Genomic DNA, 15063 nt, shown 5'->3' on the forward strand with positions numbered 1-15063 from the left:
TTTATCAATTTTATTGATTTTTCAATGAACCAAATTTTGTTTTATTAATGTAATTTTCAACTGTTTCACTCTTTTACATGTCTTTGTTTTTTGCTCTTATTTTATTTTTTCCTCCCTTCTGCTTATCTTAAGTTTATTTTACTTTACTTTTTCTAGTTTCTTAAGGAAAGAAGCTAGATAAATTATTTTAGATATTTTCTCTTTTCTTTATGAGCATTTAGTGCTTTGAATTTCCCTCTGAGAACTGCTTTAGTTGTATCTTACAAATTTGTATACATTCTGTTTTCAGTTTTATTCTTCTATATATTTTTAAATTTTCTCTGAGATGTCCTCTGCATTCATGCTGTGCATGCTAAGTTGTTTCAGTCATGTCAAACTCTGCAATCCTATGGACTGTAGCCAGCCAGGCTCTTCTGTCCATGGGATTTTCCATGCAAGAATACTCGAGTGGGTTGCCATGTCCTTTTCCAAGGGATCTTCCTGATGCAGGGATCAAGCCTGGTCTCTTTATGTCTCCTGCATTGGCAGGTGGGTTCTTTACCACCAGCACCATCTAGGAAACCCTCTGATCCATGAGTAATTGCAAAGTGTGCTGTTTAATTTCAAAATGTTTTGATATTTTTCTTACTTCTATCATTGATTTTTCAGTTTGATTCCATTTTGTGATGCATGACTTGAATTCTTTAAATATTTTAAAGCTTGCTTTATGACACAGGATATGGTCTATCTAAATGTGCTATTGGTGCTTGAAAACTTAACATATTCTACTGTTGTTTGGTCTTCTATAAATATCTGTAAGATATTGTTATTTAAATTATTCTATTTTATTGTAGAGTTATTCTATATCATTGATGATTTTCTGTCTAGTTATTTCATATAGTATCTTTCAGTTAAGAGAGAACCACTGAAATTTTCCAACCAAAATTGTAACTTTGTCTACTTGTCCTTTCAACTCTACTACTTTTTCTAAAATGATGCTCTGTTTTGAGCATACACATTTAGAGTTGCTGTTATCTTCTTGGTTGGCCTTTAGTTCTTCTATAATTTCTTTGTTGCAAAGTAAATTTTATTCTAAATTCAAGTTTCAGTCAGTTCAGCTTCTTAGTTGTGTTTGACTCTTTGCAACCCCATGGACTACAGCATGCCAGGCTTCCTTGTCCATCACTGACTCCTGGAGCTTGCTCAAACTCATGTCCATCGAGTTAGTGATGGCATCCAATCATCTCATCCTCTGTCGTCCCCTTCTTCTCCTGCCCTCAATCCTTCCCAGCATCAGGGTCTTTTCCAATGAGTCAGTTCTTTGCATCTGGTGGCCAAAATGTTGGAGCTTCAGCTTCAACATCAGTCCTTCCAATGAATATTCAGGACTGATATTCTTTAGGATTGACTGGTTTGATCTCCTTGCAGTCTGAGGGACTCTCAAGAGCCTTCTCCAACACCATAATTCAAAAGCATCAATTCTTCAGCGCTCAGTTTTCTTTATAACCCAACTCTCATATCCATACATGACTACTGGAAAAACCATAACTTTGACTAGACGGACCTTTATCTGCAAAGTAATGTCTCTGCTTTTTAATACGCTATCTAGGTTTGTCTAGGTTGTTTCTTTAACAACCCTTGCTTTCCAGGAATAAAGGACTCAGCAAAAACTTAACATTGTTATTATGATTCATGTAAGAGTTGCTATGTTAAACTTTTCCTGAGTCCTTTATTCCTGGAAAGCAGGGGTTGTGGAAGAAATCCATTCATACTTTTGTAGTCTGAGAATCAACTTGCCTCAAAGAACCACCATAACTTAGATAAGACTCACTTTAGATAAGTCTCCCTTTTTTACTTAAAATGGGGGCAGATACAGACCCTTTAAATTCCCATTCATTTCCTCACAAAAGATTACCTGAGATGTTTTTCCCCACTGAACAACTAAAAAGTGCTTGAAACTAAAGCTTCTCTCTTTAGAAGAACTTTAGAAGAACTTCTCTTAGTTAAGCTTCTCTCCTTTCTATAGTCCCTGGAACTTTGACCCACCTGCCTCCTGACCCAGCATAAAACTCTTCCTTAATGATTCCTCCTAACAATTAGACATTCCCTGCGTATCCCCCTTCCACTATACTAAGTTCTTGTTCACCCTTTCCTGTAAAAGAAAATTTCTTTCTGCCTGACCTTTGAGATACTTACAGTTCAGAGTTTGGATTGTTTTCTCTATTTACAATAGTCTCTTTCCCCTTATTGCAACAATTCTTTCAGATAAAGTTTTTTTTTTACTTGAATCTAGATTTATTTCTTTTTGTCAACAGAAATTGCCAAATTGTTTGTTTCAATAATGTACTACCTTTCCCCCAGTTTTGGAGCTGTTTATTGAAGCAATGAGAGTGTTAGATTCATATTTGTGTTCTTAGCATACCTTAACCTGCCTGTGTCTCTGGTTCTTCTCATGCTTATTTTCATCCATTTTTGTTTCTATTTTAGAGTCCGAGTATGTTGTTGTTTCTCTCTGTGTGCCCCATTTCTCTCCTGTTCCTTCACCTACCAGTCTCCTTGAGGTCAAGTTCCTGTCTTGGTTTGCTCCAATGATATTAAGGAGAAAGTAGAGTAGATTTCTTCCCTAAGTCTGGTAGTTTGCTGTCTGAATCTTCAGCCTAGACTTCAGCTGCCTCTGTGGTAAAAGACCTGATTTTATACTTCAAACAGAAAGTAAAACACTGGTTTCACTTCTATTTTGGCTTTTATCTTTAGAAAATTTCTGCTGATTCAAAGAAATACTGCGTGCTTGCTTATTTATTGATATTGCATTTCCTGGGTGTTAAAATTACTGAGATGGAAGACATGTTCATGTGTGTGTGTTAGGAATGAAATGCTGCATAGTTGTTTAGTCACTAAGCTGAGTCTGACCCTTTGGGACCCCATGGACTGTAGCCCTCCAAGCTCCTCCGTCCGTGGGATTTCCTAGGCAAGAATACTGGAATGGGTTGACAATTTCTTCTCCAGGGGATCTTTCAGACCCAGGGATTGAATCTGTGTCTCCTGAATTGGCAGGCAGATTCTTTATCACTGAGCCACCAGGGAAGAGTGTTGGGGAATGAACAGAACAGAACAGGAAAGGGAAAGAATTTGGGAAGAGACAAGGACACAGTAGTGTTATTTGTTTAATTGCTTTATTTCTCTAGTTCCTAAGTCACCCAAGGACAAAAGAGAGAAGCATACTCCCAGAGTTAATTAAACTTGTTATTTTTATTTCCCATAAAAGACCCTTTTCCCCTTGAATTAGCTGTTTTTGACTGAAAAAAAAATACAACCTAAATGTCAGGAGTTATGTTTCATTTGGTGGCTAAAACAGAGGACTTAAGCATAGGACACAGCCTCTCAGATAACTCTAAGAGACTACTCTGGAGAGGTAAGGATGGAGCCAGGAGTATATATGAATTTTTGCCACAAAGACCATGTAGTCAAGACATCAAAAGATTCAAGAAAAACCAGACATCTCAAGTTAGTGAATTTTGTGCTTTTCTTTGTATAAAAAGACCAAGAGTCTAGACTCATTGAAATAATTCTTTTAATAAGCACCTCAGTGACTGAGGCCAGTATCCTGCTTTTCTCTATCCTGAATCCTTTCAGGGTGCACAGTTGGGGGTTACTGCAATGACTGCTGGCTGGCTGGCCACAACGTCCTTTGTGTACTGGGGCAACATTCTTCCTTCTCGGACCTTACTGGGCTGCCTGTGCTGAGCTCTCCGAGGACCTACTCCACTCTGACGACGCTCCTGTCACAGTCCGCTGTGTGGTCATTGCTGCTTGCCTGCCTCATTTCTCCCATCCCCCAAGCCTCATACGTCCCACCTGTCTGTGTTCCTTCCAGTGTGGGAGATTTGTCTTATTCATCTTCATATCTCAGACATCGTACATGAAACATATAGGTGAGCAAAGTGTGTGATGATTGGATAAGGAAATTACCTATCTATCTGAGTTTGTTTCCCCAGTTGTCTGTGAGCATATTTCAGTGAGTTGACATGAGACACAAAGGAGGTATAAGAGGTGCTGGCGTGATGTACTTCTAATAAGACATCTTTCCTTAATTTTAGAATAAAACTATAGGTGTTTTCTAGTAAGCAAAAGTTTAAATGTCAGTCATTAGTTTCAGTCCAGGATCCAACAGTTTCTATCTATAGTTGCTTACATCTTGAGTGTGGAGAGGGTGACCTACGTGGAGAGAAGCAGGTGAGTGGTGGAATGAATTTGTGCCTGTAGCACCATCCACTCACACAGCACTGATGAGGATAAAATAAGGTAGGTTAGGGATTTCCTTACTGTTCAGTGCCTGGGACTCTGGGCTCCCAATGCAGGAGGTCCAGGTTCAATCCCTGATCAGGGAACTAGATCCCAGATGCTGCAGCTAAGGATCCCTCGTGCTGTGACTAAGACCCAGTGCAACCAAATAAATAAATAAAAATATTTAAAAGAAAAATAAGGTAGATTAATCTCACCCAGTGCTTGGCCTAAAGCAGACATTCACATGTGAATTCATTTCCCCAGCATGAAATTTGTTTGAAAATCAAATCTGTCAGAATAAGAAACATCAAGTGGAGTGGCTTCAGCAGCAGAGTTTCTTCTAGTGTTTAATTTGAACCTCTGAGTATTTCTAAGTAAGTGTGTGTTTTTGCATTCCTATCCTGGGCCTTGGAGGAGTGCCTGCATCTTCTCTATTGTCATACTCTGAGTCTACAGATTAGGTAGACTCTGTGTCTGTTCCACCTCAGAATCTCTCACAGTGCAAGCACATTTTCTATGTATGTTAAGATTTCAGTAAACGTATAAACTAATGAAGGCATTAAAGCAATCCCATCGAATCAAAATCAGATTCACAAACAAGTTCATTCCCCCCCATAGCTACATCCTGTTACTCCAGGTCAACCCCCACTATAGAGAATAGATTTTTGGTTTCATTCATCAGTTTTCTTTCCATTCCAAGAAACGTTTGTTTTTAACATGAACATCAGTTAAATGATTAGTGAATGTTCTTTGTAACATGTTTTCTGCAGACTGTTTTGTTTTTTTAGTACTGCCAGTTTTAAACTTAAGTTCTCTTTGAAAAATTCTAGCCTTATTCTGAATAAATTGAGGGAAAAAGAATTTAGCCAGACCTCTGCAGTGATACTAGGAAGAGCCAATAACCCATCAGTGGCCCAACCAGGGCTGGAAAGGGATTCAGCTGAATTCTGGTATCACTAGTGAATACTAGACCATTAGAAGTGATTTACTAACTGTTAAAGGTACTCTTTGCTTTTGGGTTCATATTTGAGGAGCAAGCTGATCCAAGATTTTTGTTAGTTTGGTCAAGTAGTGACTTGGAATTGATGTAATTTGGGATACCATTTTAGAGGAATGTTTTTGAACTTTCAAACTGATTATCCCAGACAGATGGTTTACATATCCAGGGCATGCAAGTCTTATTGGTTCTGCCATCAAAGTACACCCTGAATCAGGCCACAGACCATGTGTAGCGCTAAGCACCATCCTAATACAAGCTGCTCTTCTCTTTTTCCTGAATTGTTGCGATAGTCTTCTAACTTACTCCCCTGTATTGCCGTTGTACACTACCCCGTCATCTCTCACTCCCTTCTCCACACAGTGTGGAGAGTGACCCTTTTAAGTTCAGAGTAAAATGTCACTCCTCTGCTTAGAAATTTCCAAGAGTTTCCCATCTCACTATTAGCAAAACTACTTGGTCCTATGGTGTCTCACAAGCCTTATATCAGTTTCCTCTCTGGCCCTCTCTCCCTTGTTTCTTCGCTTTCCAGCTATACTTGTTTCCTTGTTGGTCCTCAGTCCCCTCATCCATGCTTCCATCTTGGGGTCTTTGCTCATGCTCTGTTTGACTAAAAAAAAAATTTTTTTCCAGTCATATACCTTCAGTTTCTTCAGAATTCTGCTGATATTGTACTGTACCTGGAAAAGCCTTTCCTGACTCTACATTAAATAGCAATTGTTTCTGCTCAGCACTCATTAACCTCTACTTTGCTATATTGTTGTCTTCTTAACACTTGTCATCATCTAACACACTATTTAGTTAGAACTGGACATGGAACGATGGAGGGGTTCCAAATTGGGAAAGGAGTGTGTCAAAGCTATATATTGTCACCCTGCCTATTTAACTTATATGCAGAGTACATCATGTGAAATGCCAGGCAGGATGAAGCACAAGCTGGAATCAAGATTTCCAGAAGAAACATCAATATGCAGATGACATCACCTTCATGGAAGAAAGTGAAGAAGAACGAAAGAGCCTCTTGTCGAAAATGAAAGAGGAGAGTGAAAAAGTTGGCTTAAAGCTCAACATTCAGAAAACTAAGATTATGGCATCTGGTCCCATCACTTCATGGGAAATAGATTGGGAAACAGTGGAAACAGTGTCAGACTTTATTTTGGGGGGCTCCAAAATCACTGCAGATGGTGATTGCAGCCATAAAATTAAAAGATGCTTACTCCTTGGAAGGAAAGTTATGACCAACCTAGATAGCATATTAAAAAGCAGAGACATTACTTTGCCAACAAAGGTCCGTCTAGTCAAGGCTATGGTTTTTCCAGTGGTCATGTATGGATGTGAGAGTTGGACCATAAAGAAAACTGAGCACTGAAGAATTGATGCTTTTGAACTGTGGTGTTGGAGAAGACTCTTGAGAATCCCTTGGACTGCAAGGAGATCCAACCAGTCCATCCTAAAGGAGATCAGTCCTGGGTGTTCATTGGAAGGACTGATGCTGAAGCTGAAGCTCCAATACTCTGGCCACATCATGTGAAGAGTTGACTCATTGGAAAAGACCCTGATGCTGGATTGGGGGCAGGAGGAGAAGGGATGACAGAGGATGAGACGGTTGGATGGCATCATCGACTCGATGGACATGGGTTTGAGTAAACTCCAGGAGTTGGTGATGGATAGGGAGGCCTGGCGTGCTGCAAATCACGGGGTCACAAAGAGTCGGACACAACTGAGCGACTGAACTGAACTGAACTGAAGATTTATTTATACATTTATTTATATTTTTTGCTTCAGCTGTTTGGATATGCATTTTAATCATCTACCCATTTTCCTTTTGTTGTGCTTATTTTTTATGTTTACTTACATGTTTTTAAATAAACTCATTATGTAAAAGGGATGGCCAATGTTTGTCTTTTATATATTGCAGATATTATTTCTTTTCTGTCATATCTTTAAGTGGAATGGTTTGTTTTCCTTTATTTCTGCTGTATAAGAGTTTGAAATTTATATGAAATCTGATCTGTCAATATTTGCCTTAATAGGGTCTTATTTTGGTTTATTACAAGGTCTTTCTCACTAAAATAGTATAAGTTATTCAAAAATATTTGCACTTCTGTGGGATTTTTGTACATTTCAATTTTTATTTTATGTAAAGTATATGTAATTATTTAACAAACAATTTTCTACATGACATACCATTTTCCCAGCATGTGTGTTGAACACACCTCCACTCTGTACTTACATGCAGTACTACCTTTGTCTTCTATCAAATACCTCTTTTTGTTTTTTTCATTGAATTCTTCAAATTTTTTGCTTAATAGCATGCCATTTTAGTTGCTGGTACTCTATAAGTGTAATATAGCACAAATGTGAGCAATTTTCTCATTATTTTTAATCTTTTAATTACTATTTAATGCATATCCTTATAAAATTATTCTTTCCGGTGATCATTACAATGATTTGGTCAAATGCTCTTATGAATTCTGAATATAACTTTTAGTATCTTCATCTAGCAACAATCCACCTGTAGAAAACTGCTTAAGATCCCTCTCTTTCTGCCTGTGATCTGAGCTCATCTTTGTGATAAGTTTGTAAGTGGCTGTGTGATTCTTTTAATAATTTTTATTGATCTGTCTTCACTTTGTCTCTCCTACTAAGTATGTGATGCTCTTCGATTAATTTTTATTCTGCTTGCAGTTGCAGAACTCTTGGATTATAATATGTGGTCAGGACATAATTTCTGAATGAACTGATGATTTTTCTCCCTGTCCTTTTCTGAACTGAAGTATCTACAGCTGTACAGGGGCAGAGTGGAGAGGTGACTAATAAGGTACAGTGGTTTCACTAAAGGAAACAGAGTAACAAGCTTAATGGGTCTAGCACAGAGCCCTATCAAACATTTAAGCTTTGCTTTTTGTTTCCCTCTCCTTCTGTGCGACAGAATCATGGTAAGAAAAAAATGAGGATTTTTTCTTTCCATCCAACTTATTTAGATTCATTATTGAACCTCTCTGGCTCAGTACTGTATTGGTTAATGCATATATATCCCTTATTTTATGTTCTATTTCTTAGTCTATACTCAAACCAGATTGTAATCCGGAAGATCAAATCTGGGCAAATAGGATCTCTTTTCTTCTATTTATAATTTGAACTCCTATGACCCTCCAGAAGGAAAAGACTATATAACTTGTTCTGTGCCTTTCAGGCTTTCCTTCACTATCTTGTGCTTAATTTTGCTCCAATTTGTGAATATGTCTTTGTTGTCCCTCTGTGCTACAGGAGTGGGACCAGACCAGATTTTGCCCTTCTCATTTCCCCAAAGTGAATCTATACCATGGCTTTGCAAGTAATGTTTTTTGTCTCAATCATTTAAATGGAGTATTCAAAGAGAGTCTACACAGATATTCACATTTCTTACTTGGCTTCTTCTTTATTAATCATTGCAGATTTTCTGTTTCATTTTTCAATTTCCAGAAATAGGCCAACTTTTACTGTTAGTAGGAATTTTGGCTAGAGCAGAAAGCATTTGTCTAAAATATGGCTTTGAGCGAATGTGAATAGATGTTGTACTCTGTTCTTTCCTTCACAATTGATCAACCTCAGAACATCTCTGAGAAGGAAACAAACCATCAAACAAGGATCCAGTGACAGCTGCCTTTCAACCAAGTTAGAATTGGGAAAGATAAAGGCTATAGCATTTGAACAGATAAAATTTACCTGTTTTATCTTTATAAAAAATAAAGAAATTATGATACATAAGTCACCAATAGTCAACATTTCCCATTTGTAGTATTTGGTGATATTAAGGCTGCAATAGTGAGCTGTCTCCTGATTAGCTTCCCTGGATTTTCTCCTCTCTCTCTTTCTCTATCATCCCTCCCACTCTCAGCCATCCCCGGGGTCTTGGAGATTAGAAGACTGTGTTGAGGAGGAAATAGAATTCCCATTCCAGGATTCCTGGACCCAGGCTTTCTGAATAGGGGAGCACATTCTTCTTTGTATAGGTTGTCATTGAGCCTCTGACTCAGTTGATTCTCTTGTGCATATTTGTGTAGAGGTGAATCTGCTCATCTTCCATGAGCAACTTGGGCTGTGGCTTACTCTGCCTGCTCTATCCATTATTCATCTTCCATCCATTTTCAAAATCTCCCATCTTCTCACAGAACTTCTTCTGTTCTTGCCATTATAAATTTACATTTAAAATGTTTTTGTATTTTTTTATGATTATTTTAGCAGACTCTCTGAAGGGAAAGGGAATAATATGTGAGTTCAGTCTGCCATCTTTCTTTGGAATGCTATTGGCTAACATCAGGAATTCCCTGGTGGTCCAGTGGTTAGGACTCGGTATTTTCATTGCCACTGGGAAGGGTTCACATACACACACACACAGGCTAACATCTCTCTCTTTTTCAAAACTATGCTCACCTGCCACCTTATATAGCTTCATCTATTGCTCTCCCTTTGTCCTTGGCTTCCCAGACACTTTGTGAAGGAATTATCTACGCTCATTCCCTTTACTTGCTCACGTTCTATTCTCTCCTTCCCGCTCCTGGCTGATATCTGGCTGTGTCGATGTACTTAAACAGTTCTGCATAAGGCCATGAGTAGCTTTCATATTGCTCAAAAAGGCATTTAAAATTTGTTTTAGTGTTCTCCTTATGCTTAGGAATTGTTAAAAACAAAACTCAACAGAGTAAATTTTAAAGATCCCTTAGGTTTTATTCAGTGATCCATGTATGGGTCAGAGTCCAATCTAGTAGACAGAAGGGATCTCTGAAGAGCAATACAGTGAAGTGATTTTATAGACAGAAGGGAAAAGGAACAAGGAGGCTGAGCTAGGCAAAAAAGCAGATAATGTTATTACAGGTCACTTTCCTTATAGGGAATGGCAAAAATGATCAGGCAGATTGCCTAACAGGTGCTGATCAGGCAATTCCTGATTGACTGGTATTAAACTCATTTTTGTGAAAGCCAAAACTATAATTAAGTCTTAGTTTTCTGTGTGGGATTAGCATGTGAATCAATCTGGGGCCTGTTGTCTTGTTTTTAACTGAGCCTGTGACAATATTCCTGCTTCTTGAAAATACCTTTGACTTTCATGACAGAGCAGTTTTCTAGGTTCCCTTCTTCGCAAACCTGGATGCACTCCTCTTCTGTTGGCTTTGCATGCTCATCAAACTTTATGCATACATGCAGACTGTAATTCATTATGGCATTGTTGTACAACCTTCCTCATCTACTTTGTTCTCTTACTCTAAATGACCTCTTCGTTTCATGGGTCAGCCATATGTGAATTATTGTCTTGTCTATCAAACATTGTATCAGAGTTCTATCTAAGAAACAGAACTGTTATTTTGAATACTATGGAATATGGAATTTATTATTTTATAGGCGTTTGATCTCATGAAGCAATAAGACTATTTCCTCTGTGATTAGCAGTGGGTCTAAGTCATGGGGACAGGCACTTGGGGAGGTAAGAGGAACATGACATGGGGGAGGATAATAATAAACAAATCCATCAGGATGAGCTAAAGACAGATTTGGTCTTTTACAGCCTCCAGTCATCCAATTACCTGACTTTGATAATTCAAGTAATCTGCAAAGGAAGCTGGTGCCCTTGGTTACAATAGTAAACTCCTTCCGGGCCCATGAGTTAGAGAAGGTGAAAGAAGGGAGCTGGATGGGAGCTGATGGAGTTGTTGACTGAACCACTGCCCCACATCTACAAGGTGAGTCAGTGATAACATCTGTAAGTTGCAATAGTGTCCCTAATCAACTTCCTACATGGAAGAATAATACAAGGGATATAGCTGCTGCTTCCACTCTGCCTTCTAAACCTCACACAAAATATCTCTGTGGTCTACACTAAGCTTGAACTATTAATACACAGGGAAGGAAGTTCTAGAAAATGTAGTTTCAATTTAACTAAGTAGACACAGGACAACCCCATTACAAGTCTTGAGTTCCAGGTCCATAAAACTAGGGTGACCACATAATTTTCTTTTAAAATATGGCATTTAGAGAGTGAAAGGTGATGGGGCAAATGCTAAAACCCTCATGCAATCCATGTCATCTATTTTGGAACATGTACTTAAACCTGCAAATTACCTACTTTAGACTGGACCTCTTGAAGTATTTCCTCCAAGTTCAGTTTCTCATGCTAGTCAAGTTTACTCTTAGCACCATGCTAAATTGTATTAGCACGAGAGACACATTTCTGTGTCAACCAAAATTTCTTTCCTGGCCTTTAGAATTTTTTGTCATGATCAGTTCAGTCACTCAGTCATGTCCAAATCTTTGTGACTCCATGGACTGCAGCATGCCAGGCCTCCCTGTCCATCACCAACTCCCGGAGTTTACTCAAACTCGTGTCCACTGAGTCGGTGATGCCATCCAACCATTTCATCCTCTGTCGTCCCCTTCTTCTCCCACCTTCAATCTTTCCCAGCATCAGCGTCTTTTCAAATGAGTCAATTCTTTGCATTAGGTGGTCAAGTATTGGAGTTTCAGCTTCAGCATAAGTCCTTCCAATGAACATTCAGGACTGATCTCCTTTAGGATGGACTAGTTGGATCTTCTTGCAGTCCAAGGGACTCTCAAGAGTCTTCTCCCACATCATGGTTTAAAAGCACAGTTCAAAAGCATCAATTCAAAAGCATCAGTTTGTCAAGATGGTCTCTATAATAATGAGCTTTAAATATATTGTTTTCCTATTATCCTGTTTTCCATTTATTTCTACTTTCCCCCCCATAGAATCGTCTCAGTTTAAGTGAGTCTTTGTCTTTAAATTAATATATGGGCTTAGTGTACCTGCAAATGGCCTTGTAGTTTAATTTGGGGGCACCATAAATTCTGGAGTTTATCTAAATTGCATCAATTCATTTGGTGATTAAAAGCCTATTTTTTTTCAAATTCACATTTGAAAGTTTTTAATTATATTTTGATCTCAGAGTAGCATCCAGCTCTAAAAACTTTTTCAGAACAGAGATCAAGGATTGGAAATCCTTAAGTTCAGTAGATCGTTCCTTTGCCAAACAAGATTGTCCTCTCCTTCTCTTCAAAAAGTTCTCATTGATGAGTCAATATTCTATTGAATATTCCATTGAATATTGACTTTTCACTCATATTCAATTTCCATTCTCAGGAAAATGGGAGAAACTTTAAAAGGAAATACAATCCAGATAGGAAAGCAAAGATTCATGGTTGAATGCTAGAAAGTTTATCTCAAATGACTGTTTTATGTTTATAGTGATCATTTAAGAAATATGGATACCTATAAACTTGGATAAAAATTCATAAAGAGAAGGAAACCAGATCAGGAAAAGACTGATGTAAGATGAGCCGTGGTCTGACATAGAAAACAGTTAAATCTGTATCTCATGCATGTGTTAAAAGAAATGCTTGATAGTCGTGATACATGGGCCTAGCTGCTCCGGGCATGTGAGATCTTGCTGGATGAGGGATCAAACGCCTGTACCCTGAACTGGCAGGCAGATTCTTCACCACTGACCATCAGTGAAGCCCAACGAGGCAAATTTTATTTGGGCAAAATGAGGTCTGCAGCTGGGAGACAGCATTTCAGATAGCTCTGAGAAAGTGCTCTGAGGAGATGAGAGGTAGAGCTAGGATATAGAGGAGTTTTGCAACAAAGGGCAGGCAGTGGGACACATCAAGGGGTTATTGTTAATTAAAGAAACCAGATATGTCAAATTAAGGAATTTGGTACTTTTCTAAGCAGGGGAAGATGTAAGCACCTAGGATCACGGAAATCATTCCTTTAATATGCACCTCCCATCAGATCAGCAGCGGCATTAGATTCTCACAGGAGTGCAAACTCTACTGTGAACTATGCATGTGAAGAATCAAGGTCAAGTGCTCCTTGTGAGAATCTAACATCTGAGAATCTGAGGCGGAGCCAAGGCAGTGATGCCAGGTCTGGAGAGTGGTGGAAAACACAGATTATCATTAGCAGTGAGGTTTGACTGCACAGAGATTATAATAAATCAGTTATTTGTAGACTCATATCAAAACCCTCTCAGTGAGTGACAAGTGACAATTAAGCTGCCTCTGGTGGTAGGTTTCACAGTGGCAAGTGAGTTGACATACTTCAATTGCACAGCTGATCTGGTGGCAGGCTTTAAGTCAGAATCCAGACTAATTGTTCAAAGCATACATTTCTAATATGTGGTTTCTACTTTTAAGACTTTTTGAAACATTTGCCTTGCTGCGATTTGTTTTTTTAAAGATTTCTGATCTATAGAGTAAGCTAAAAGCACAGAATGATAAGTGTCGTGGGAATGACTTCCTTGCTGGATCAGTCTCCTCCTCAAGGCAGCAGGTCTCAGCTGAGCAGGAAGCACTGGCCAACACCCACTGTCTTTTTGATAGCATTATTGACTTCCTGGTTCCTCAGACAGTAGATGAATGGATTTAGCATGGGTGTGAGGACTGCATACACAGCTGAGATGAGTTTGTTGGAGTTAAAAGAAGCAATAGCTCTGGGCCGAACATACATGAAAATCATGGCTGTGTAATAAATTATGACTACTGTGAGGTGGGATGCACAGGTGGAGAAGGCCTTCTTCCTTCCCTGGGTGGAGGGTATACGCAGAATGGTGGAGACAATGTAGACATAGGAGAGGATGGTAGCAGTGAGAGGGAAGACAAGAATGACAATAGCCAAAGCAAAGTCCACTAGCTCAGCTGTGGACATGTCTTTGCAGGCCAGTTTGAGGATTGGTGAGATGTCACAGAAAAAGTGGTTCATGACATTGGAGCCACAGAAAGTGACATGTGAAATGAAATAGACCTTGATTACAGAGACCATGAAACCAGTCATATAAGAGAAAGCCACCAGCTGCACACAATAACCTGTGGTCATGATGACTGGGTATCTGAGAGGGTGGCAGATGGCCACATAGCGGTCATAGGCCATGGCTGCCAGAAGTACACACTCTGTGCAGGCAAGCGAGATAAAGAAGTAGAGCTGGGTCATGCAGCCTGTGAAGGAGATGCGCCGTCTCTGCAGGAGGAATCCATCCAGCATCTTGGGGACTGTGACAGAGACATACCAGACCTCCAGGAAGGACAGGCTAGTCAAGAAATAGTACATGGGCTTATGGAGGGAGCCAGTGACCCAGACAGTGAGCATGATGACAAGATTCTCTACTACCACCAGCAAGTAGACCACAAGGAAGAGGGAGAAGAGCAGGACCTGCAGCCAGGGGGCGGTGGGGAAGCCCATCAGGATGAACTCACTCACCAGAGTGATGTTTCTTCCCAGCATGAATAAGAGCTCTGGGAGACAGGAAGTCTTCTATGACAACATCGCAAATAAATGACTATGGCATTGAAGAGGAGACCAGTACAAGTTAATAAATCAGTCTTTCCTGGGAATGAGACTCATAAAATAATCTCTGTTAGTATGAAGTCATTTTCTAATGTGAAGCATACATTTCCATCAAAAATTTTTTTATATTTGTTATGAAAAAATCCCAGAATCAAAGTGCACTCCTGTCTGTAACTTTCCTCACCTGATGAAATATTTGAACGTCACTCTCCATGTCATGCCTAGCTCCTTTGTCCATGAACATGGACTGATAGTCTCTCCTTTGCTGGTTTCAGGTCTCTGTTTACTTAGAAACTCACAGCACAAAGACATTTTTTCTGCCTGAAAGGAAATGTATAGGACAACATGTCAGAGAAAGTTCAAGGAATCAATATTGAAGTGATTTATTGCTCATAGTCCTTGATCCACCACAGTTTCTTCGGAGTAGAGTCTGTGGAAATTAAAAATCAATAATAATTCTTGG

The 15063-nt window shown here is 39.1% G+C and overlaps 1 protein-coding gene across 2 annotated transcripts; it reads right to left on the minus strand.

The window, feature by feature from the left end:
* Nucleotides 1-9829: 9829 nt before the first annotated feature.
* Nucleotides 9830-14537, minus strand: LOC122695116 (olfactory receptor 6-like). 2 transcript variants are annotated; one of them, XM_043904633.1, is made up of 2 exons: nt 13650-14537; nt 9830-9859 (listed from the first exon to the last, which is right to left on the minus strand). In XM_043904633.1, exons 1-2 carry the CDS (start codon nt 14535-14537, stop codon nt 9830-9832), a joined length of 918 nt encoding a protein of 305 aa, XP_043760568.1. The 2 variants fall into 2 exon arrangements, with proteins under 2 accessions (XP_043760568.1, XP_043760559.1); XM_043904624.1 differs by lacking the exon at nt 9830-9859 and having other exon boundaries at nt 13593-14537.
* Nucleotides 14538-15063: the final 526 nt, after the last annotated feature.

Source organism: Cervus elaphus, chromosome 1 (genome assembly GCF_910594005.1).
Source record: "Cervus elaphus chromosome 1, mCerEla1.1, whole genome shotgun sequence".
NCBI lineage: Eukaryota > Metazoa > Chordata > Mammalia > Artiodactyla > Cervidae > Cervus > Cervus elaphus.